Here is a 27,457-nt window from a genome sequence, read left to right as displayed (position 1 = left end):
TCTGGTCAGCGCCAGGTCTATCTTCACAGGAAGGCATGGACGAAGTCACACAAGATCTCCTTAATAAATAACGATGACAAAAAGAGACAGGCAGGGAAAGCAACACAGGGTTATGTTTCAAAGCAATGCAATTATGTATTTAACATAATTGTATAACAACACATAATTGAAACAATATTACTCTTGTTTTGACAAAATCTAGAGGTGTAATGCTCCTTCAGTTGTTATTGTTATATAATATTCAACTATTATCACTGCCAAATAAATTGAGAATAAGAAAAATCAGTCCTCAAACCCCAATTTCTATATTAATCTTGAGTCCCTGTAAAGCAGTGCTTATCAATCTAGGTCCAGGGGACCCACGGCTCTGCACGTTTTGCATGTCTCCTTTGTCTAACACACCTACAGTAATTCAAGATCACCAGCTCATTAACAGAGAACACCCTGAACTAAGTATTGAACCCATAATTCCTCTGAAAACTTATAAAGTCTTTAGTGTTTTTTATTCTTATACACTTATTGTCTACAACGCAAACTACCCATTATGCTTTGCATGTGATCATAAGGAGGATGCTGACTATTGACTATTTCAGCATCTTATCTGACCGCAGACACTGAATTAGGAGAACATTTCTCGTGCACACACTTCAACCACATCTGACAGAAATGTCAGTGAGTTTCAAACACATCTATTAACATCAAAGCTGTGCATCACAGAAACACCCCACACTCTCAGAAATAAAGGTACGCAAGCTGTCCTTTTCAAAAGCTACAAATTTGTACCTAAAAGGTCGACATTAATACCTCAAGGGTACATATTAGTACCTAAAAAGTACCAGTGTTCCTCTTAAAATTTGTAGGTAACAATATGGACTCTTCAAGTACAAATGTGTATCTTTTGAAAAGGTACCACCCCAGTGACAGCTTGTGTACCTTTATTTATGAGAGTGTAATTATCTGCAGACAGAATTTTGTAACAAATCTGTAGATTTATGCAGAATGATTTTGAGAATAATGTGACTAAATATCTGAAACAAAAAATAATACCATTCATTCATTCATTTTCCTTCGGCTTAGTCGCTTATTTTTTAGGGGTCGCTGCAGCAGAATGAACCGGCAAAAATTCTGTCACATGTTTTATGCAGCAAATGCCCTTTCGTTCGCAACTCAGTACTGGGAAACACCTATACACTCTCGCATTTACACACACTCATACACTATGGCTAATTTAGTTCACCCAATTTACCTATAGCGCATTTATTTGGACTGGGGGAAACCGGAGCACCCAGAGCAAACCCACACAAATACAGGGAGAACATGCAAACTCCACACAGAAATGCCAACTGGCGACAGTGCTATAAACTGAGCTGCAAAAATAATAATGTTTTAACCTATATTTAAGGTTACAAGCACCCTACTGAAACAAAAAAAGGCCTATGAGAGACAGATTTTTTCTTTGCTTTTCTCTCCAGAAAAAGCTTTTGGTGGATATACTGAGTCAACCAGTTGACCTACAAGACATCTTACATGGGCAAATAAAACAGGGGGAAATCTTTGCATCTTAAATTAACTATGGCTGAACAACATCAACTTCCCTTTACAACCAAAAACACACTTCTTTGAAGCTATTATTGAACAAGTCCTGCGCAGTGCTGTAGCAACTTCCTTATCCTGAGTGAAGTGTTTTAATGCTTGCCACTCTTGCTGTCTTGTGTGGGTGTGTATGGTTTACCATGCAAAGTGGTCATATAAGGAGCTCCACCCTTAGATATGTCAACTTGAGCCATGCTTGAAAATAAAAATGTTTCTGAAAATGATTATTAGCAAATACATACTCTGTCATACGTTCATGTTTTTAACACTTGGTCAATGATTTGCATCGGAATTTAACTCTTTAACACTGTAAATAACTCTCAGTGCAGAAATTGCATGATAACTGGCTTAATAGTATAAACGAATATTGTAATTGCAATCTAATACATGACTGGTGTGCTTTTTCCATGTTAATACAGTAAATATTGTAACCCTTGCTTTAATATATAGTCTACTGCATAAAATGCTGTATATCAAACAAGACTTGACTGGATTGTATGTCATAAAGGCATTACTCTTGGATAAAATTAACTGCTTGTTGCTTACATATTAACACACTTTTATGTTGAAATTTCATATTTTAACAATGTATCGTTACACTGCTGATTTCTTTTTAGCCCCAGTGGAAGCACAATATATTAGAGCCTCTCATCTCAACACAACAGAAAGATCTGGCAAAAGGAAGATCAGGACAACACTCACTGGTCCATGGCACGTGAGAGGAGTTTGTGCCAAGACACCCCAGGCACACTTTCACATGATTAGTCTGTCTGTGTACGAATGCACCAGATTTACTTCTTTAACAGAACAGATTTGCGAATGGTTGTGAAGAGCCGAAGCAGCTGTTGGAGGTACTTCTCATTTTGAAAACAAACTGCTCCAGCAGATGACTGCAGGTTTACAGAGAAAGTTGCACTTAAAATCTTAAAAATGAAAAAGAACAAACACTTTTACTGTTTGTGAACAGTGTAGTAAAATACTTAAAATAAAATACATAATATAGTGATACTGTTTAAACACTAAAGAATTTAGTATTATATGGCAAATTCATTTCCTGAAGGAAAATTAGATTTTCTTGAAGACATAACGATAATTTGTTTGTAGAAATCTGGTTTAACAGTGGACAAAGAATGGACAAATTAGCATAAGTCCTTTAAGAATTAGTGACCTCTCTGTGCTGGGTTGCAGCTAGAAAGGCATCCGCTGAATAAAACATGTATGAGAGTAATTGGCGGTTCATTCTGCTGTGGCAGACCAGTTTGACCTATTTAATATTCTAACGAATAATAAAATTAAACAGTATTACAGTACGAGAAATAAATAGTTTACCTTTATTTTTATTACTTTTACTCCAATGAAAATATATAATTTAGTAGTTTATTCGATGTTTGTATCACATATTATGTTTAGATCAAGTATTATCACAAGTATTTGACCTCAACATATCTGAAACATCAGTTGAAAATCTGCTGAAATATCCATACAAATAAACTTGTCAGTGATTCATTTTGTTATACATATTCTCAGATAACCCAGTCTAGTAGAACATGTTTATCTATAATATAAATTAAGCCCAGCAAAAAAAAAAAAAAGGCAAATGCATTATGGATGTAATCTGAAATACTGTGAGAGAAAATGAATGTGGAAAGAGAATGCCAGAAAAATGTTTATATAAAATAATGCAAAGAGTTTGAAGCTGTTCTTTTCTCAGTACAATCTTTTTTAAAGGATAAATAGCTAAAAAAAAATTAGGAATATTTGTTCATAAGTCAGAAAAAAACATATAAATGATAGTCTCATAGTCTTAGATAATTGTAAGATATAAAATGCTGTAAAATAATATACACCATATGTTTATATACAGATATGTTGAGATATTTTTCCCGAAAAACAAGAGTAATTACACATAAATGAATATGAACAGCTTGGAGCAGTAAAGAGTTTCTTCACATTATGTAACAGAATTTAATCACTGTGTATTTATTCACTACATAGAGTGTAAATATTTATCAAATTCCTGGCAGAAGGAGCTAAGAGAGTGTAATGAGATGCATATCTTACAGCTAAGAGAAAGTTTCTTTTAATCTCATTTGCTTATTTGATCTTATTTTCTCACTCTTTGCTGCACATTTGATAATCTGAAACCAAAAACACTATCTGTACAGTATGTGTGTGAAGAAGAAAGTAAACTTGCATTCCAGCTTCCTAATGAATCACGACTCACTGAAGCGAAGACATTAAAAACAATGAACTGACTGTCTAGAATACAACTCAAAGGCTTCATGGTGTCTGATCGGTGGATTATTAAAGACAGCACAGAGGGGTCTCTCCATTACACAACCGACACATGATATATAATTGCTCATTATATGTGCAAAATAAAGTAGTGTCACACACATGCAACAGACTTGCTATTTAGTGCAGACTTGGTTTCAGTCTGTGGAGAAAATCAGGTTTTTAATTGTTCTTGCACAAATGCAAAATGTAACATGATGCCTAAATGTGACCAAGGCAAAGATAATAAATGCTAGAGGAAAAATTGAGATGTTTTAGTATCATACTGAAAGCAAAATTATTAATAGATCCAATATAGATGTGCTTTTTTAGACTGGCTCTTCCTTGGAAGGAATTAAAGTCAAATGCATTCTGTCAGAGGTTGTGTTTCACCTCTGTCCACTAAATTATTCATGTACAAATGGCAAGGTAAAGCTCTAACTTTAAAATGATCTAACTAAAAGTATAAGGAGTCACTAACATGTGATGGCACTAAAACAAAGGTTTTCTTTACATTTCAAAATCTAAGTTTTAACAGGAGGAAACTCCAGTATGTAACTTTTTGATTAAAAAAAAATATGAGTAAACTCACATTTGGTGGGAAATGTTTTATTGATGTTATACTTCTGTATTCCTTTCTATGCAATAACCATTAACAAAAAAAAATTATTAGCTATATTCTGTGCAGTATTAAAGTATTCAATTATTCAAGAGCAAGTATTCAAATGACACAATCTGTATTTTTGCTTTACCTTTGAGTTGTGTCATTTAAAACATTTCAAGCTTTATACTGATGCGTCAGTCTTCATTATGAATTGAAAAAAAAAACATCCTTTGGGTGCATCACATGTAAGTGACTCTTTGATTACGTCTGTATCAGTTCAGATTTCCAGATTCAACTGGATTTTGGTCTGCAAGTTTTCATTTAGACTCAATATTTTTCTAAATTGATTTCTGATTCATGTCAATTGAAAACAAATGCTATTGGTATTCCTGAAAAAGAACAGTGTGGATCAGCTTACATATGGTGAAATTAAAAACCACAAACCACAAATTTCAGGTTCACATGGGCACACATTAAAGGGTCACGAAACACATTTTTTGAGCTGTTGACAGTCGTATATGTGTCCCACACTGCTAAAAACACTATTAGGACACATATATCTGACTAAAAAGTGAAAATTGGTAGTTTTTGCGTTATTTCGAGCAAATTCGTACTTCCGGTTTGAAACAAATTTTTGAAGCTGCGTCACGGCCATGAGATCTTAGCGTGTATTCCAGCGTGTTGACTGGACGTCTGTACCGGGGCGTCCCGTATTACGTCTCCAATTGTGCTGCATTAACGCATGAGTAAGGCTTGGTTCAAACCAATCAGCGCGCTCTATTGTGCAACTTCATTAATATTCATTAATGTTACTGTGTAGACGGCAGAGACGCCACATTGTGCTGGCAAAACAAGCGTGCAGTGTTGCTTTCATAATTTCAAGTCCAGTTTTGTTTTCATTTTCTCTCTGTGAGAGCGCAGCTGGACTCACATGTGGATTACAATATATGCGACGCGACACGCGACAACAATAACTTACATGTCTAGGAACGTTGCTTACCCAAGAGCTTTTCTCTTCTGCAAATAGAGATCCGGATTCGCTGCTCGTCTCCTCTTAATAAAGACGCGGTTCTAGTTGCTGTGGATTGTCCTTTCTCTACAGATTTGGTAAGTGAGCGACCAGTTGCCTTTGTTTATTTAGTTTGTTCGTATCGAACTAACTATTGCACCGAGTGTAAACATGTTAGCACCACAACCAAACTATTACCGTCGTGTAGGATTTTCACCGCTTTTTGCGACCGGAATAACACACGTGGCTTACCTGCTGAGTGCATCTAAGTTACAGAGAAATGCGGAGTTTATTTTTTTCTCTCATTCGCCGTGCGGTATAAAACATTGCAATAAAAATACACGCTTACAGCAGTTCCTCGAATCAAATATCTCGTTTGTCACTAGGGGCACAAATCAATTCCCTGAATGAAAGTGCCAAACTGCAGTTGAAGTACACCATTTAATAATTTGGCAAATAATTTGATTACAGATGTCCATGTAAACACAGTCCCTTTCTCCCCTGTGTGTGTGTGTGTGTGTTTTGACTCTGAAACTCAGCGCGTAGTCAAATCGACATTCCCACACCATCCCACTTTTGCTCCTCTGACACTCCCCCCTAAACAGAGCTGGACACGCCCACTTTTCTGGCTTTTTCCAAAGTAGAGGTGTGAAAACACCCTGCTGAAACGAAGGGGTTCATGGCCCTTTAAAGCCAAATCCCATGTACACCCCTAAACACTTCCCCTTGCTCCTACCTTTTATTTTGCGCGTTCACGTGAAGGGGTAGGGATATCCCAATTCTCTTTGGCTTAAAGGAGTAGGGCTAAGGGGAAGGGCTAGATAGCCCTCGAAATGGAGACTTTTAGGATCACACTCGAAACCAAGGGGTAAGAAAATTTCCCAGAATACACCACCTACAATGGCAGCATACTGTAGCTGCACACAGAAGTGAGGAGATGCACAAACTAGTATTAAAAAAAAAAACTAAAATAATAATAACTCCTGTATAGAAGTCCCACAACATGCGACACTCGAATAAACTGTCAGAAAAGTCTAGTGGCTGTGAATGACCATTTTACAGAGTCTGATATAAAGTTAATGTTGTTTTTGTATGTTTACGTAAATGAATATGGCCACGGTGTAAATGCACAGTACAGTTACAAGCTTATTGCCGCGTTATACCATTATGTTACCATAATATATGCCTTCAGTGATTTCTTAAAGATAAATACCCAAAAATAACACAATGGGAATAACTACAGCAGTCGTGATCGTTAATCTCATATGAATCAAGAGATCAGAATGAAATATGATGACGTGGGCAGGTGCTGTAGTGGTATCCCATTTCTTAGGGGTAAATTTTGAAGCCCTTCCTTTCTCACTCTGTTTCAAGGGCCAAGGGAAGGGGTAGTTGTACAAAAACAGAATTGGTATTGGGCCTAAAACTGTCAGATTTCTTCATTTCAAATGCAGAGAAACTTTTAACTGTAGGGATGTGAGCATTTTTGTGTAATGTTGTCAATGGAAACCAGATTAAGTTGACATTAAGAACAAGTGACTGGCTACAACTCCAAGAGCTGAAGAAATTAAAGACTGAAGCAAAGTAAAAATAGCTCATTTATTTGCTCAAGATGAAGCTAGGCAATTTGCAGTGTGTCATCTGATATGACAAAGTAATCAGATTTAAATGGCTAGAATAGTGATATATTTTAAAACATTATGCTTTGACTTAATGAGAACAAATGTGGCAGCTACGTCACTTCAGATGACAGAGCAGGGTTCAACGCTAAGGATTTTTTCTACTGGCCCGATCGGACCAGTGGTTAAGATTTTTACTTGCCCTGCCAATATTTTTACTGGGCTCACCAATAAAAAAAGAAGAGCTATTTCTTAGCCACAAATAAAAAAAAGTGTTACAATGTTTGTATATCTAGAACTTAAATGTTGAAAAAAAATTAATAAATGTAAAATGAGCCAAGTTCAAAGTGTTGATGGTTGACCTGCCAAATTGACGGCAAACTGTACAAAATATTGCTTTATTTTTTAGTTGTGGTGCACCCTTGTAAATGTCTGCTTCCAAGATGTTAAAAACAAATGTTTTTCATTAGCATCATCGTTTGATGTTGTCGCCATGTTGCTGTCTCTTTGCTGTACTGGTTGATACTGAAAAAAATAACGTGCTCACAACATCCAATCAGATAAAAGGAACCGAGAAGGTAGCATTTGAAGGCTTGAAAACCCAAACTGTTTGTCAATTCAAAGGCTGTATTTGCATGCAATTGACAAATAGTCAAAGGCAAAATAAACTTTAGTGACAAGGCAGCAGTGGCCCAATCGGGCCAGTAACCATCCTGTCTACTGTCCCAAGCATCTCAATCGCTGGCCCCGGGCCATCGGGCAGTCCTTATTGTTGAGCCCTGCAGAGGATATTTTTTTTTTAATATATGGCTTGTAGATGTTGATTTTTATGTCATGTCAACCTAGACTTTAAAGAGGTGGTCAAAATCATTCAGGATCAGTACCAAAGGTCACAATTATGTTTCATACAGAGATGACAAAAAGTTCCACACGTGCTCTAAATGTGATCCATTGACAGGCTATCAAATTACCAAGTATGAAATCCTTTAAAAGTCGGTGAGTAATGAGACTGTGCTAATGAGAGATTCAGATGTTAATCAGAGAGATTCAGTCTGATAATAGTATTTTACCACAGAATTCTGTTTTTAATTCTCTCCTCAATGTAAATCCGCCGGTGATTCATACACATATGAAACTTTGTGACTCACAATGCATTTATAACTTTAAGAGGCTAGATGCTGGATCTACTTCATCAATTAATACTAATTGTTTAGAGGCCGGGCGGGAGAATTTCCAATGAGTGCCACAAGAAACCACACTTAACCTCTGTGAGGACTCTCTGAATTTAAAAAGGTTATTAATCGAGGGAAAATCTCCTTTTATTTGGCTGTTCCAGAGTAAAGAGCCATTAGCAGCAGTTGAGGCACTTTTTCTTGCTATTTAACTCCCGCATTATGTGATAATTTGATTTATTTTTCCCTTACTATGCACCTTGTACCATTTCCGCATTAGCTCACTGTTTTATAACTCACAATTAGGTTATTTGAGTGCTAGCAAACATGACTTCTATATACATACAGTTAAAGTCCGAATTATTAGCCCCCCTGAATTATTAGAATTTTTCTAATAATTTAACTGAAAATCATATGGTTACTTTTGATTTTACGAGGACTTTGAACTTATTTGTTTCTTGCACAGTTAATCATCAGTATAGTTATCAGTAAATGTCAAGTTGTTGTACTTTATATCAGTGTACTTAACGTGCACTTACAGTGTACTACTAACTTTTTAAGAGAACTACCTGAATTACGTTCAGGAGTAGTAGGCTATGGTGTTTGTTATTATGAATGATGAGTAGTATCTAGGCTAAATTGCAAAACAGTACTGAAAAATAAAGTTAACAGTTAAAAAATAACACAAATTCAGTACTAATCAGGACTTTGTGCTTATGAAGAAAAAATAGAAATGAAAAATAGAAAAAATAGAACTTCATAATTTTTTCCTTTGATTCTGATCTTTTCTATGATTTTTATCAGGATGATTATGACAGTTCCTTTTAGAAGTAATTTGAAGCATTTTGGTACAATTCCCTGAACTTATTTAAAACTTTATAGCCTATTCAACTTTCAAAATTAACTAAGTGTTACCTTGTTCCGTGAGACATGTATCCTATTGGCTAAAGTTAATGTTATAAATTTCAACTAACAAATATGTCTCAATATTTCGACTGGGAAATAGGCCTATTAACATCACATAATATGATAGGAATCGATTGTCAGCCTAACAACTTCTAAAAAAAATGGTGTAAACACTGACCCCTTTTGAATTGATTTAAAATTCTACACTTAAAACCATCTTACAATTTGGTCAGTTCAATAAATAATGACATTTCTCAAAATTCCTTCCTCAAAAAGTGCTTAAGAGAGCCGTCAAATTCCCGATGTTCAGCCCCAAATTTACCAGAACAGTTCCACTCTCAGAGCCAGTCAGTCAACCCGTCAAGGTAAACTGCTACCTGACAACAAGGCCCCGGTCGGTCGACAGAGAAGTTAAGCATCGAGGTTTGTCAAATTACATGCATTTATGATGGGACGGATCAAAATCGCATTACCTGTGGAAGCAGTTTCCATGACAACAGGGAGCGGTTGCCGGTCGCTTTCGGGATGGCTGGAAAACTGTTTCTCCACACTTGACTCGTCCTCCCAGTCTCTTGTCTGTCTCTCCTCTCCCAAGACATCACGCCGGGCGGAGCTGGTTCTCCCAAACCGATCAATCTTCTCGAAATCCTCTCCGTACCAGCTTCCCTCCGAATCTGCCTCTGGCTTCTCGGACATTTTGGAGCGCTCGTCTGTGTGGACTTCTCTCAGGGAGACACGGTGACAGACTGAAGACACGCAGGCGAATACACTGTTCAACTCCCCGGATCAGACGCTGGGTAACTATCCAAAGTGGTTTGGGCAGGCCGAGCGCTCCGAAAGAGGCTCACGCGGCTTGTTTAGTTCAGTGTTTCGGCGCTGACGTCACCATGTCTCGAGCCCATGGTGGCACGCAGCATTTAAACCCTTAGAGCTGGAATTTGTGCATAAAACACGACTTTCGACACCTGGTTGCAAATTAGGATGGGTGTTGTTAAAATTATTTAACAGAAAATAATCATGTCGACAGAATGAATTTCGAATGAGCCTCAGCCAATTTGTTCTGAGGTAACTAAAAGACGAGCACATTTACTATTGAATGATAATAGCATTGTCCTAAAAAGTTACACTCGGCTGTTAGTGCGTAGTCATGGATCTTATTCAGTGTTTTATTAGCAAACATTGCCATCTTGTGGTAGTAATTATTACTGCAGAGGCCGTAGAATGTTTGATCAATGTTTAAGGTCAAATCAAGGTGCAAAGGCAAACCCATAAAAGAGCTTTATTTGAATAAATTTGCAGTTTACTCAGAAATGAAATTCACTAACAATTTAGTCTGCTTACCTCCACACCATCCAAGATGAAGGTACGTTTTTTCCCTTGGCAAGAAAAGCTGAAACTGGTCTTTTGTGATTCATGAATTGCAAGACAAATTCTACCACAGCTTTGAGAGTCGGGGGGAAAAAAAACATACACAGGCAAAGCAAAATGAACACCTGTGGCTCCTGACCACACATCATTTTTAAGAGGATAAATCTCTTTTAAATCATATCATTGGGTGCCTTCTCCATTTCTATCAATTGGTGGACTTTTGGTGTCTTACCTCTCTTACCTCTGGCATGCTTGGTTTGGGTTAGTGGAGCTTCTTTTAGTGGATTGCTCTTCAAGGGTGACATTATCAAAGGGATAGTTCACCCAAAAATAAAAATTACTACTTTCTTGTTCAAATCCGATTTGAGTTTCTTTCTTCTGTTGAACACAAAAGAAGATATTCTGAAAAATGCTGGTTGCTGGGACCCATTGACTTCGCAAGATTTTTTCTTCTATGGAAGTCAGTAAGCTCATTTTTATTTACATAGAAATGAGCTTTACTATACAAGATTTTAAAACTGTCAATTTAAACAGTCTGTGAACCTGCATTATCAGATGATTGATTTGCTTCGATATAATCAATAATATTTACTTGATATCCAAAACTTTTAGCTTCATCAACAGTGTTTATTTATGCCTTGTGAATGTATTTAAAATAATAATTTATTCATTCATTAATTAGCTTTTTGGCTTAGTTTATTTATTAATCTGGGGTCGCCACAGCGGAATTAACTTATCCAGCACATGTTTTATGCAGCGGATGTCCTTCCAGCTGCAACCTATCAATGGGAAACACCCATATAGTCTCATTCACACACGTACACTACAGACAATTTAGCTTACCCAATTCACCTATAGCACATTTCTTTGGACTTTTGGGGAAACCGGAGCACCTGGAGGAAACCCGCAAAAACACGGTGAGAACATGCAAACTCCACACAGGAACACCAACTAACCCAGGCGAGGCTAGAACTAGTGACCTTCTTGCTGTGAGGCGACAGCGCTACCCACTGTGCCACCACTCCGCCCTAAAATTATAATATTTCTGAAGTCTTCAACAGAGATGTGAATTGCGCTGACTCTCTCGTGTGTCCTGTGATTAGCTGTTTGCTACATGTCACAGTTTTGTTTGCATGTGGAGTTCCTTTCAAACTATGGATTAAACCCTGCATGTTCATATCAAGCTTGTTTATATTGTAAAAGGCTTTAACTTGGCAACCAGCATTCTTCAAAATATCTTTTATTGTGCTCAACAGAAGATTTCAACATTTTGGGTGTACTATCCCTGTACTGCTGTGGTAAATTATCTATACTACACTAGCATTCTACCACTACTCTGCACACACTGAAAATGTCCCACAAACTGAAATAATATGGCGTTGTATTCTTTTTTCTGAACATTTAAGTGGCTTTTACAAAATTTTTATTCATTTCATTAAAAGCACAATAAATATGAAGACTTGACAGCGCCACAGTGGAATGAACCGGCAACTATTCCAGCATTTTAAGCAGATGCCCTTCCGGCCGTAACACAGTACTGGAAAATACACTCTCGTATTCACACACACTAATACGCAATGGCAAATTCAGTTTATTCAATTAACCTATAGTGCATGTCTTTGGACTGTGGGGGAAACCGGAGTACCCAGAGGAACCCACGCCAACACAGGGAAAACATAACACAGAGAGCGACAGTGCTAACCACTGAGCCAAAAGACTTCACTTTAATAATACAATCATGTAAATGTTATATCATTGCGTGATTTGAAATTAATTATGAATTATGAAATTAACCTTATAGCCATTGCTGAATATACAGATTTCGCTATTTGTCATGAGCCACATATTAAGTGTACATTGACAAAAAATGACAGAAGAAAAATCCCTGTTAGACCTTTCTAAAACCTGTTGGACAACACGTGTTGAACAAACTTAGGGTTGCAGAGTAATTTTCAGGTTGACAAAACCAAAGCAAATCGGGTTAAGATCAGGTTTAGGGGTTTTACAAAACTTGATATGAACATCCTCAGGGTTTAATCTAGAGTTTGAAATGAGCTCTGGACCACATACAGCTAAAATTGTGACATGTGCAGCAAACAGCCAATCACAGGACACATGAGAGAGTCAGCGCAATTCACAATTCTGTTGACGATTTCAGAAATATTATGAATTTAAATACATTTAAAAGGCATAAATAAACATTGTTGATGCAGCTAAAAGTTTTAAATAACAAGTAAAAATTATTAATTTGATCAAAGCTAATCAATCAATGTAAATAGCTCAAGTGATAGTTTTAAAAGCTTTTATAATAAAGCTTGTGTATGTGTAAATATTTTAATGTAAATTTGACATTTAAAGCAATTACTAATATTAACTGACCATTTTAAAAGTATTTGAATATATAATATGTAAATAATTATGATTGGTTTCATATAAATGAATTATTAGCAACAAAAGACAAAATTTAAAATGATTTAATTGTAAAAGGCTTTAATTTGGAGCAATAAAATATATGCATAGGGACTGGGAGTAGCTTTATTGAACAGTATATGTCCTTTTTCTCAAGGCTGATTGGTCCAGTTTGGGTTTATCATCACTAATGCCGAAAAAGTTACCCAAAGTGATTAAACCTGATCAAAACAAGGCTACCTTCTTGGGCCCGAAAGCTCAGACTCAAACTAAATGTAAACTTGTATTTTTTAGTAATGTTAATGCATAATAAGCGATGCAGTGGTGCAGTAGGTGCTGTCGCCTCACAACAAGAAGGCTGCTTGGATGCTGATTCGAACCTCGGCTCAATTGGCGTTTCTGTGTGGAGTTTGCATGTTCTCCTTGCATTCGCATGGGTTTTCTCTGGGTGCTCCGGTTTCCCCCACAGTTTCAGGTGAATTGGGTAGGCCAAATTGTCTGTTGTGTGTGAGTGTGCGACCCTGGATTAATAAAGGGACTAAGCCGACAAGAAAATGAATGAATGCATAATGCAGCATTAATAATACAGAAAACCCTGATGTAATTTCTCTCATATTAATAGTTTTCATCAGCTGCTTAGAAAATTATGTAATTTTTTCTAGTTATGTACATTTTCTTATTATATTAGTTTTTCTATCACATATTCAATTCTATATTGTGTTTAAACTTTACAGATAACCAAGTCACAGTTTATTGCTCCTGATTTTTTTTTCAGATTGGTTTATTTATTTGGGGTATTGTTAATAGAGAGAGTGACAAATGAATAGCAGTATAATAACACACATTCTAGTGAGATTTCTCTTCATCTTTCTTGGGCAAATGAAAAGTTGATGCTTTATTACTTTGCCTCTGCAGTTTTTCTCTCTTGCCCTTGTGTCATTAAATGCCATAGTTAACAACCGTTCATTATGACAGCTATATATTTATTCTCAATATATTTCTGCATTGTGTTTCATGTTTCTGACCCTGAACAGATCCACTTGACAGTCCGTGTTTACTGAAGAAATTAAATGATGATCTTTTGAATCTGAATATTATTAACATAGCTACATTTAATAATATTTAACCATGTTGCATATATTAACATATTTTTATATTTGCTAGTATTTTTTTATTTAAAAAAAAGAGATATTTAATTCAGTGTTGGTATAAATACCTGAGCATATCTGATTGATTTTTCATGATTGCTATGAGAAATTGTGCATTTCATATTATAATAACTGTATATGCTACTGTATGTTTATTGACAAATTATGCCTTTAGTTTCATAAGGCATAAATATGCTTATGCATATAAGCATTTAATGTAAAGCATGGCAAAAATGCCCGAGCCTATTTGTTTTTTGTACATAGATATTATGCATTTTACACCATAAGAGAAAATATGAATTGGACTTAATAGATATACAAAACGTGTGTGCGTGTGTGTGTATATGCACAGTTGAAGTCAGAATTATTAACCCCCTGTTTATTTTTTTCCCCAATTTCTGTTTAACGGGGAGAAGATTTTTTTTTTCAACACATTTCTAAAGATAATAGTTTTTATTACTCATTTCTAATAACTGATTTATTTAATCTTTGCCATGATGACAGTACATAATATTTTACCAGATATTTTTCAAGACACTCCTATACAGCTTAAAGTGACATTTAAAGGCTTAACTGGGTTAATTAGGTTAACTAGGCAGGATAGGGTAATTAGGCAAGTTATTGTATAATAATGGTTTGTTCTGTAGACTATCCAAAAATATATATTTATAGTTTAAAGGGGCTAATAATTTTGACCTTAAAATGTAAAAAAAAAAAAAAAAAGAAAAATTTTAGCCAAAAAAAAAAACCAAAAAAACAAATAAGACTTTTTTCTGAAAGAAAAAATATAGAATCAGACATGCAGTGAAAATGTTCTTGCTTTATTAAGCATTGTTTGGGAAATATTTAAAAAATAAAAATATTCTAAGGGGGGCTAATAATTCTATGAATTATGTATTTAAAATGTATTTAAATATCATGCAAAATATATGTAACTATTTTATTAATTTACTGTACCATTTTTAATTATGAATTTTACAAAATATAGCATAATATACATATAAAACATTTGATCAAAGTTTGCAAAAATAAATGCCTGTGCCCATGTTTATTTATTATTATTGTATATTATTACTAACTAATTTGTTTGTATTTAAAACATTTTAGAAAAATATATTGATTAAAAATGGTCTTCTGCGTCATTACACCAAAAATGTATTTGCATCGAAAAACACTTTTCAACATAAAGCTTGCATGCCACCACCACCCCCTCCCCCCAAAGAAATTAATCTATGAGCCTTATTGTCTTAATAATATATTCATTTATTACTTTATGTATTTCACATTTAGTAGTTACCACCACACTTTCACTAGGTGGCATCAGCTCCCCTTTCTACTAAAACATATGGTAGGTGATGGAATATCAAATATATCAAACCCATATTCCAGTAGTCAACATGATAATGACAAAAAAATATTTTTACTTCATCGTACAATTTATTTAGCATGCAATATTAAATATGTAACTAATAATGCAAAACAGTGACAGTATCCCAACATCTGTCAATTTTAATAAACATTTAATGAAATGGTCAGCTCAGCCATATGCATCCTTCATAATTATGTTTTCAGTTATAAGTGCACTTTGATTTTTCTCCATCAGAAAACTGCAGTCTGAGGAGCCAGACCCCTGATTTGCTCTCTGGTGGTCTGATTATGCAGGCTCCCATCAGCCAGAGCAGATGGCCAATCAAGCGAGAGAGGCCTAGATTAATTCACATATGCATGCCTGCACATATGCAGTCCCAAAGCTGACTTTATAGAAACATGTCACTGAGCTACTGCTTTCCACTAATTTAAATGCAATTTGCATAAAGTGCATGAATAGTTTAGCAGCTGTAGCAGTGCTGTACTCCACTTGCACTGCACACATTGTCACTTATTCTTTTCTTTCATTGATTTTTCATGTCCCTTTTGTGGGGATAGATCATGAGAGCTATTCAATGGACTGGAATGTGATGTGTGAATGCTATACCTTCAATAAGTATTGAGAGAGGGAGAAAACAGTATATACAGTACATATTCTCTTCAATTTACATTCCAAAGTCACATTCCTGCGGTGGACACTCTGAAAACAAAGATTGCTATTATAGCATGAAAAATACATTTATATGGGTCTGTCTGCCACTACAGCTTTGAAAAGGATAAAAACATTGTGTTTAAATAGTTCTTCAGAAAGGTTAAAAGATTAAAATGTGATCTATCAAGAGATTTCAGAAACAGCATATAATACAGGCTTCTCATTGTAGATAGCATACACACTGCTCTTGACATTAGACAAGTTAGATGTGTGCAGGGTCAAATATGAGTTTAAGGTAATATTAATGGTTATCATTTCACCGTTTCAGCCATTTGAAATTTAGTTTTTGTTGCTTAGAATTGCTTAAGAGGGACATTGTCAATATTAATTACAGTAGCTGCACTCTTATTTAAATTTTAGTTATTATTTTTCTCTGGCGTAGCAAGCTATTGCCAATGGCTATTTTAAAATACATTCAGGAAATATTTTTTTTTACATTAATAATAATTAATATTTTAATAATTAAATAATATGTTATATGTTGGTAATTAATAATTAATTTGATATGTCATAATAAATTTTGACCATTCTTAAGATAATATTTTCTCAATTAACAGCAAGCATTATTTAATTATAAAAATATATACATTTGTAAATTTTCAGGTTATTTTGTGTATTTATTGTTTATTTTACAATAAAAATCTATTTCAAATTGTAACTGTTAATTCATCAGTTAATTAAAAATTTACAAAAAAAAATCAGATTTCAAATGAGTATTTCTTAGTTTGCAAGAGTAACATTCTGAAGATTATAATTTATCATAGCTCCAATATTTCATTTATTTATATTTATCAATAGCCTACTTATTAAAGTCAGTTGTAATTTGTTTTTGTGTATTTGTAGTTTTCAATCATGTGTCTAAGCTTTACGTTTTTTTGGAAACCATTTTTAGATCTTTAATATCAAAAAGTGTATTTTAAATTATTTAAAACACTTCGTTATTAGGTTTATGACCTGAAAAGAATTGTTTACCTTTAAAGTGCCACCAGAGAACATTATAAATGCTCATGATATAGCTTAAATACTCAATACATAGTACTCACATTACTATGGAAGGCCGTTGGTGCCAAAACGTATGCAACAACACGTAATTTGCGCACTAACACAAAATTCGTTATGCAGTAACATATTACGACATGAGTCTCATGACCCATATGTCCTACACTTCAGTCTCGCATTAAGCCGCTGCCAGAAGTCAGTGATTGGAGTTTCATATTTTAAACATGAAATATTTCTGTTACAAAAAAAAAAAGAAAAAAAATCAATTCATTTCATAAAACATGCATTAAATACCTGGCGACATATGGGTTAATTTGATAACAACATTACATGCTTTTGAAAGCATTTAAATAAAACCCAACACTATTATGTAGCATGGAAGAGCCAATATACAATTTAAAAACAACTCTGGCTGTGTTCGTCTGAGAGAAAAGTCATACATAGGCTACAGAGGATGGCTTGTGGGTGAGTACATTATGCAGCTATTTTCATTTTTGGGTGAAATATTCCTTTAACAGCCACCAGTCTCTAATGACAAGTGTTAAAGACCCATTGAGTAAGATGCTTTCATTAAAATATTCAAAAACCACTCAGAGTTATATTTTGCTGATTTATGTGCTTGTAATATCCCAGATGTTTCAGAGAATGTTTAAATCCAGAGAAATAAGCTAATTCAGTCATATGCGTTTGTTTGTTTTAAATAGGCGCCATCTAGTGACAAAATAACATACTGTGTCTTTCAGTACAAATAATTATATATATATATATATATATATATATATATATATATATATATATATATATATATATATATATATATATATATATATATATATATATATATAACCAATATATAATCAAAGATTAAAATAATTATAACATCAAATAAATGTAATAATACATTTTATATAGTATAAAACAGAAATCTGACATTTTAACCAGCTTTAAGAAGACAGCAGAGCAAAAAAAGAGGTGAAGAAAGACACAAACAAAGGGCGATAATCCACTGAATTTATTTTCTTGTTTTTATCCTTTTGAAATATAAACTTAGCTGCTGTCAACAGCAAGGTCAGCCAGTTCTGCTCAAAGCACATGCCATCCAGACTCTCTCCGTGTCAGATTAGAATTAGAGCAAATAGGCAAGTGTAAAAATTAGGACATGGATTTGTGTGTACCATTTGACTTGGACCATATTACAGAAGAGCTCAGTCAGTATCAATAATCCACAGTGTCTTTAGATTGTAATCCCTTGCTGGAATTAAGGACACTAGAAAGGACTCTTACACAGGAATAAGACCAAAAATGATCTTATGTCATTAATTCTGCTAAATCAAAATCAAATATTGCAGTTGTTCATTTGGGTGATGTCCATTTACTCGCTCCTGGTAGGATGCAACAATAACAAGAGCTTAGATGCCTCCTTTTGTTGTTTAAACAAGATGCATTGTTGATAGAGAGAGGTCACGTGAAGATTGAATATGGAGCATTAATCTCTAATCTTAGTGTTAGTTTTGCAATATTAGCAAAACACTTTAATAATTGCTTTTGCGATTTTCTTTGCCACTGCTCATCTGGATTGAAGTGATAAAATTGCATTTTTAATAAAATAAAGCATCTGGTTACACGATAAGGTTGATCCTAAATACAGATTGAGAAGTGTTTGTTGGGAATTTATGACAGGAGCAAAAAGACAAGCAATTTAATGACAATAAATAACAATACATAATACAGAAACAATAAAGGTTTACATTTAATCATTCAGCAGACGCTTTTATATAAAGCGACTTACAAATGAGGATAAAAAAAATCACTTCAAAACATCAGAGAGCAACATATATAATGCTATCACAATGCTATTAGTTTTTAGTTTTGATTAGATGAACATATAATGCAAAAACATGTCCACGAGTCACATAAAGTGTGTCTTTTTTGTTAAACAAGCATAACAGTATTTTTATTAAGTGTTTTTCAATGCGCAAACTGACAGCTGTGTGACTCCTTTGTCCTTGAAAATAAAATGGAGCGGAGAAAAGATGAAAGAGGGAGTTTGACAATAACATTTCAATTTCTGTTTGGCAATGAAAATGGCAACCGTCCATCACAGGTGCAGTTTCATGATCTGAATGAAAATCAGAGCTTGTTTGTAAAACTGTATTATGTTAAAGACTGAGCTTTAAGAGATAACGTACCCAAAAATAACAATTCTGTCAAATTCTGACATCATTTTCTCATCCTCCACTCGTTCCAAAATTATTTGACGTTTTTTCCGTTACACACAAAGAAAGATATACTAAAGAATGTTGGAAAAATAAGACATCTGTAGTGTTTTTTTGTTTCTACCATGGGTGAAATGGCTACTCAATGGCTACTCCCCCCCCCCCCCCCCCCCAATATTCTTTAGAATATCTTCATTATAAGAAAGAAATTCATAAAAGTTAAGAAATAGTGAGGAGGGGGGTAAACAATCCCTTTAAAATGACCTCAAAACTTGAATTACTGTAAAATAATACTGTGTTTCTCTCAGTGTTAAAGGCTGATAATTTTTCTTTACAATTATAAAATTATTTAATATAAAATCAATATAAATCAATATATTTAAGGCCACAAATGACAACTATTACACTTTAAAACCCAATAAGTTAAGGTAACTCAAACCGTTTTAGGAAATCGATTGGAACAAACAAACTGTGAACTTAATCCACTTGAGTAAACGAAGCAATTTGACCACAGCAAAACCCAATAAATGAAGAAAACTACTCAAAACCAAAAAAGTTAAGGCAACTCAAACCATTTGAGGAAACCGATTGCTACAAATAATTTGGGTTAAAAAAATAATCTATGAGTACTGCAAACTTACTCCATTTAAGTTGAAGTAATAAGATATTTAATTACCTCATTACCTTCAACACTGAATTCAAAACTCTTTACAGATGAGTAGAATTAACTTTCAGTCAATTTTGAGTTAACTACACTTATTATATTTGATAAAATTGACTGTTGGGTTTTACAGTGTTTTATTAATTATTGCCCACACCAATAAGCAAAAACTTTCAGCTTTATTCAAGCCCATTCTACAGTTTTGTTGTCTGCCGCTTTCAATGAATGGGCTCTTGTAAGCAGGATAGCTTCTTTAGTCTCGCACAGACTGACGGCAGAAGGTCTGAACTCCATTGCAGCTTTCATTAGTCAAGGATCATCTAATAAGGAGCCGGACTACTATTTAAACCACAACCACTCTCTGTTTTCTTCAGCTTCATGTTTCAGAGGATACAGATGTAAGTGTCCCTACAATAACAGACAGGCATAAAATGAGTAAATTATTGTAGAACAGCGAGTTCAGTTATTAAGAGTCTATGCAATGTTTATGAATTTATACTGGATGTTCATATCACTGTTAAACACAACAGTTTTATTTTAGTTGGGTTTAGTTTTTTTTATTTATTTATTCATTTAAAAATGATGTGAGGTACATGTCAATTCAACCAATCAGATGATGACTTTTAACTTCCTGAAGATTTGTATTGTTTGTGTGTCTGTATGTGATATGCTTCAGATGTTCAGCCAGCAGTCCTTGAAGACTTGAATCTGTCTCGCATCGAATCGTTCCTCTTGTTGACGTTTTACCGGTTATGCACTGTTTGTAAATTGGACGCTGCTGTTATTTTAAATTTACTTTTACTGCCTTGTTGTAGTTATAGATTTTCATCATTGTCCATCATATATTTATTTACACTGCAAACAATATTTTTTCTTTTTCATTTCATTTTAGTCTCGTATGAATGAATGTGTAAAAATGCTTCCCAGTTCTGGGTTACAGTTTGAAGGGCATTCGCTGCGTAAAACGCATGCTGGATAAGTTGGCGGTTCATTCCGCTGTGGCAACCCCTGGTTCTAATAACAGAACTAAGACGAAGGAAAATAAATGAATGAACGTTTTAGTCTCAGCACAGCACACATTTCTAAATCAAGTAAAACTGTATGTGAGAAGCTTATTATTTACGATAAGAAAGATATTGATCTCTGGACCAAATAGGTTTTGGAACCCGGAGAAGTTTTGACATGACTTGAAATTTGTGCTTTTTCAGTGTCTGATAACAATATGTGAACAGCACAACTGTGCAAGAAAATTGGGTTAAGAAAAGAGATATGTCCTTTGAAGAAATTTTGGTATTATAGTCACTGTGAATGTACTGTGAGTATTTAGGAAAGTAACTCTTCCTACATAAATAATACCAAGAACTATTTGCACTACCTTTATCGAGACTATCTTGAGTGTTTCTGGTGGTATTCATCACTTTCTCTTCAAGACAAAACAGGAGTCAACAGATCTTAGTTAGGATTTGCTCAAAAATTATTTTTTTTTTATTAAAATTAAGAGCGGGGATCTACAAGCAGTAAAATTCTAAAAAATATTGAGAGTATAACAGGAAATGGCTATCACATTAAAGGGTACCTATGATAAAAGTAATTTGTAAGTCTTTTTGTTTATTTTCTGACGCTAAAAATAGGATCCAAATCCCTCCCATTTTGAGGCCCACCGCAACATGACGTAGAAGTGTGATTTCCATACAGCATTAATGAGTATCCTTTTCCATTTGCTATGTAAAAAGGCGCTGTGTATGTCACTGTTTGTGTGTGTTTGTGTGCATGCACGTGAACTTTGTAACAACATTGAGTGTGACTCATCGTAGCAGATACATCAAATAATCATTGGGAAAGTTAGTATTTCTCACAAACGTTACGTGAGAACTGCTTCCTTCATGCCTGTCACTGTGCTATTTTTTTCTAACGCAGCTGAGGCAAAGATTGAGGCACACTCTGACTGGCACGTGGGAATAGTGGATGGGAAGAACTAGCATTAAAGGCACAGGCAATAAAATTGTGTCCACAGCAGAAAATCCCAATATTCTTAAAGCTATAACTTATCTGATGTTTTGAGCTGAAACTTTACAAACACATTCTGGATACACAAAAGATTATCTTAAATTTTGAAAAGGGGGCAAAATAGGTGCCCTTTAAATTATTGACCTCTGGAAAAATTAGAAAGTTACAATATTTTTGTACTTTTATTTTTGTTCCAGAGGCTTTTTGGTTTTGCAATTTAAAGTTTAAACAAATTGATTTGTTTTACTTATCTATCTATCTATCTATCTATCTATCTATCTATCTATCTATCTATCTATCTGTCTGTCTGTCTGTCTGTCTGTCTGTCTGTCTGTCTGTCTGTCTGTCTGTCTGTCTGTCTGTCTGTCTGTCTGTCTATCTATCTATCTATCTATCTATCTATCTATCTATATATATATATATATATATATATATATATATATATATATATATATATATATATATATATATATATATATATATACACAGCAAATTCATCAGAGTTAAATTCTCGGTGTTGAAGCATTTGAGAGTAAAGTGTTGACGTTAAAGAGTTAGATTTTGATAAATGAATATAATAAGAGTTAGAATTGATTTTATTCAGTGCGAAATCAAGGAGTTATCTTTTCAACACTTGGTGGTGTTATTTCCAACATCCGGGAATTCATGCAGCCCCAGTCACTGAAGAATTTTCCAGACGCCATTTTCCATCTGAGGTTTAGAACAGCAACTGGTGAGTCAAACTACCTAAATGTTGGTATTGTACTGACTTTCTTCAAGGAAATACAGTTGTAAACATGTTGTTAAGTTAATAACTTTAGAATGGAGTGACAATTTTAAACTTCTGCGGTTCATTCATGGTCGTTTGTGTATCTAGCTTAACTGCATTACTATTCACTTCTTTTCAAGAATGTTTTTATATATCACGCATACATAGTGCATAAAAACATCAAATGTACATGTTCAACACATTTCTGTCACGCTTAATGCCATTTTGTGCGTTGTTACCCATCTGTAAAATAAAATGGACACTTCTCCTTTAATTCCAAGCAAACTAGCGAGGGAATCCCCGGAGCCGCCTAACGTTAGCCTACTCTGCCCGGATGCTAACGGCAACACAGGACGGTTTCCATAAGCTCTGGAGAGTTTCTAAAACATATCTGGTGAGTAAATGAACATATGCTTAATTGTAAAAGGCTTCCTGACTGAAACAAATGATTGTTTGTTATTCGTGTACGTTAATTTGGTTATTTTAAACACCGCGGCCCTTTTAAACTGGTTCGTGGCCGTCCATATACCGTTAGTCCATAACTTAGACTCGTGTGATAACGTACGCTTGAATTAAATTAAGTGTTGACAACCATTAAAGTCGGAATGTTAACATTAATGTCTTTAAATGACCGCGTTTGCACTTTATCAGACATTTAACGTTACAGAAGTCTCCCGGAAGTTGCGGGACTAACGTTAACGTTATCCCGCAAATGCACAGAGACTCCCAGATGCCCAAGTAGATGCCCGCAAATGAATGATAATCTCCCGGAAATCGCGCGTCTCCCGCCCGGTCATTAAACACTTTGCACACCCCTCTCCACCGCATCCCTCCCAGCTCTTCAGGTATGTCGCGCGCAAGTCACCCCCACCGCTCTTCAGGTACGTCGCGCTCAACTCACGGTACTCATCTCTCCCGCTACCTCCCGCAAATCAACTCTGTATCCCCCGAAAATGACTTTTCCCAACTCGGGATGTCTGACGTTTGTAAGTTAGGCTATTTCTGTTGTCAGGAACATCTTAGTCAAGCTTTTTCTCCCGTATGATATTGTGCTTAAAACTATAGGCTAAACTTAGCATGTACTGTACACAACATTTCCGTTCTATTAGTGCGTTGTAAACAGCCACCTGTCTGTAAAATGAATAAACTGATTCATATTTGAGCAGCCTAATGATGATACAGGTTTGATTTGTAGATTTATTATCAATAATCAACATCTGAATCAAAAGATATGTGAAAATGTGTGAGGCATACTTTGTGATGTTCATCTCTCTTTTTTATCTGAAGGTTATGCATATGTGTTAGATACTAATGTGTTGTTGTTTTTTAACAGCCACAGTTCTCTGTACAATAACACAAGACCCTGTGACGGTGGCTGATTAGAGACGGATGGTGTATTTCCAGAATTGGTGAAATGACCAAGCACACCTTCTTGGTCATATGTGGTGATAATAATGAAGGTATGTTTAATAAAGTTCTGTATTTGTTTCACAATAAGCTGAGAGGGTATTAGAGCATTAGAGAATAACAAATGACATGAAGGTGATAAGTTTTGTATTGGGGGTAAACTGTTACTTAAATAATGTTTTGCTCTTTGCTTTGCACTTTTTCTCTTCTGCTTATCCTAATATTTTAGATTATATTTGGACCTGAAACATCTGCTAGACTCCAGGAAAGGTGGCATCAATACTGGACCTGAAAGGGCCTAACAAGTTGAATCTGGTAAAGAAACACGCGCACACACACACACACACACACACGCACGCACACGCTTACAGAAAACTGTAAGTTTATGAATATTTTTTACACTGTGGCCAATATTTTGGGGAAGTCAGCATCACTAAATGATATAAAAGATTTTAAGCTCCTCTAAATTTTGCTCCAAGTGTTGTGTTAAATTGAGGATTCTGGACAGACAGCTGCCTGTTTTTCCTGTTCTAGTCATAGTGGTTAACCTAATTGTTTTTGGAGATCCAACAGTGATGTATGTGTTTTTTCTACTTTTCCATATCCTGTCACCTCATCCAGCAGGGAGAGTCAAGTTGTGGATCATCATGAAGATTTTCAAAAGGTGAGTTTAGATTTCTTGAATGTTTTATTTACTTTAAATGTTCTTTTAAATATATCATAGAATTTGATTGCAATTTGTTTTCAAACATTTTTCTTAGTCATGCTGGAGTCTTGAAGAGTTCTTAGATGAGCATCACCCTATATCCGTGCATCAGGAACCACCAGACGAGCGATCAGCAGCTGCTACATTGTCATGGATAAAAAGGTCATCCTGTGGCTGGGAAGCACATCTTTCACAGGACATGCTTGATGAGATTTCCTAGCTCCAGTTTGTTTTCACACAAGTTTACAGCATTTATACCTTCATAAACTGCTGTGTTTGATATGGAGGACCAAGGAAACACCAGAAGTGAAAGATTTGCACGCCAAGTTGTTTAAAATGTAATTTCAGAAGAAAACTATGCGTTCCGAAGAAAACTATGAGTGACGATATATTGAACTTTCAAATTGCTCTGATGAAACATCAAGTTTGGACATCATATTTTGTTGATACTGTCTGTACTAATAAAACATTTAAAGCATATTTGACATTGTTGCATTTTAAAAACTGAATGAATTGTTGAAGTGGTGAATGTTTTCAAATAAAATGTTTTTTATTTTGTAATTTACAGTCTATTTGACCTTTTTACCATATTTACACTCAAGAGAGTTGAATAAAATAACAATATATTACACCAGGTGGTGTTAAATATAGTTACATTTTTTAACTCTGCCCTGAGTTAAAATTAACCCTTACTTTGGTGTCAATGTGCCAACCCTTTTGAAAGTGTTGATTTAAGTCTGTTTTGAGTGGACCCCATGAGACACTTTTAAAGTGTTGAAATTAACACCCAAAGAGTTGTTTTGGGTCCCCATATTTTGCTGTGTATATATATATATATATATATTAGTTTATGTATGAAATTTATTATGATGCATTTTGGTCTGTATTTTTATTTTATTATTATTACTATGTTATTGTGTTATGGTGTTTATTTTAGTGTGTCATATGATGCCACTGCCCTAAATAGCCCTTTGTCGGATTACCTGAAGGGAATGAAGACCTAGAATGCTGGCCCATGCATGTAAAAATGATATCGCCTGCATCTATTTGTTGTTTGTTTTTAGCTTCTTATTACCTTTATCTGTGAATCTCTGTTTACTTTAACAAGTCTCTTCAGCTGTTTGCTTGTTTGTAGGATCTCCTGAGACTGAAGATGTTGTTAAAGAGCGATGACAGCAAATTGTGCCTCACTTGCTTTGTCTCACACATTTTTATGTTCACTGCAGCTGTTGTTGTTATTGTTTTAGACAACAGAGTCCAAACACACCGTCTGGAATTTGGAAGGAGGGTATCATTGTTGTGGCACTTTGCTCTGGATATTTCACCTGCGGTTGGTGATTTGGCAAGCAGTCTGACAGTTTAGTGTTTGGTGTTCATCCACTTCTGCCTATGACATTCATGACTTCATTTAAATCAACAAGACTGTGCATATCCCTCATATTTGCATAGTTGCTTCATATCTGGCATGCTTCAAGTGGTCAGGGAATCAACAAGAGCTGCATTTTTCTAAATTATTACAGTGGCTCTTACCTAATGGGTCACAAATAAAAAATGTGTGAGAGCAGGTGTGTTGTGGAAAAAATGCAGCTAAGCATAGTGAAGATAGCAGCAAAAATATTTTGTAGATGGATGCCAAAAGCACAAACATTTGAAAATACAATGGAAGAAACCAAACTCATATATATAATTTTGTATATCCTGTTGGTGTGTCAGCCACTATACTGTAGATACAATTTCAGTCACTTCTTAAAGGAATAGTTCACCCAAAAATGGAAATGTATGCACTACTTTACTCACCCTCAAAGGGTTGTAAACCTTTATGACAATATTTTTATTAAAATTGGATACCAGTAGAGTGACATTGAATATTTTACACTGTGTTCAACTGTAGAAAGGTAAATGATGCCTTTAGTGGGTTTTCCAAACAGGGATATCACCTTCTAAAGGGCACTTTATAGTGAAAACAATCATGGCTACTATATTGAAGTTTCATTCCAAACGGAAGTGCTCGAAACACTTTTGCACTTTGAAGGGCCCCTCAGAAAGGAGGTTTTTTAAGGGTTCAACTGATGGACACTTCGAGCCGCTGCTGGAATGTTGTTTGGTGTAGCAATCTGTGACCCATTTGGAAGGGTTCATCCCTATACCCTAATCAGTGGCGCCCCCAGAAAATGTTTCATAGGGGTGGCCAGATGAGGCCACACCAAATCTTGGGGTGGCACACAAAAAATAATTAATTCAGTGTAATGTTATATTTTTATTTCTGGTAAATTAAATAATGTGATTTTAATTAATTAGTCTTAAAATATCGCAATTTATTCCTTGAAATAATTCAGCAAGTACATGTGCAAACCAAATAAAAATCAATATTTAGCTTTAAAACACTTCTCATATAAAGAAATAACTTTCCAGTTATTTTTTACATACATTTATTGTATACCACAGTATATGCCATGTCTAAAATTAATGGAGATTAATGAGTTAAATAATAAAACAAACGAATGAACAAA

At 34.9% G+C, this 27,457-nt stretch overlaps 1 protein-coding gene and 2 long non-coding RNA genes across 7 annotated transcripts in view; 2 read left to right on the top strand and 1 right to left on the bottom strand.

Annotated features, from left to right (window-relative positions):
• rtn1b (reticulon 1b) overlaps nt 1–10,041 on the bottom strand; it is a 58,161-nt gene extending 48,120 nt beyond the window's left edge. For 2 of the 4 annotated variants that reach the window (XR_012395394.1, XM_005160490.6), the window contains exon 1: nt 9,651–10,009. Coding sequence is in view for 3 of the 4 variants with exons in the window: in XM_005160490.6 (XP_005160547.1) it covers nt 9,651–9,873 (223 nt within the window). In the remaining variant the exon portion in view is untranslated. 4 annotated transcript variants of the gene reach the window in all.
• On the top strand, nt 9,725–26,805 carry LOC141379558 (uncharacterized). The gene is made up of 3 exons (XR_012396411.1): nt 9,725–9,974; nt 21,690–21,762; nt 26,065–26,805. It is a non-coding gene; the product is annotated as an uncharacterized lncRNA (long non-coding RNA).
• LOC137488641 (uncharacterized) lies at nt 22,761–25,427 on the top strand. Of its 2 annotated transcripts, none has more exons than XR_011007766.2 (6): nt 22,761–22,798; nt 23,116–23,228; nt 24,168–24,294; nt 24,500–24,556; nt 24,863–24,905; nt 25,003–25,427. It is a non-coding gene; the product is annotated as an uncharacterized lncRNA (long non-coding RNA). The 2 variants fall into 2 exon arrangements; XR_011007765.2 differs by having other exon boundaries at nt 24,471–24,556.
• Nucleotides 26,806–27,457: the final 652 nt, after the last annotated feature.

The sequence above is a fragment of the Danio rerio genome, chromosome 20, assembly GCF_049306965.1.
Source record: "Danio rerio strain Tuebingen ecotype United States chromosome 20, GRCz12tu, whole genome shotgun sequence".
NCBI classification, from domain to species: domain Eukaryota; kingdom Metazoa; phylum Chordata; class Actinopteri; order Cypriniformes; family Danionidae; genus Danio; species Danio rerio.
The sequence above is the reverse complement of the archived record's forward strand: the minus strand, read 5'-3'. Positions and strand labels throughout refer to the sequence as shown.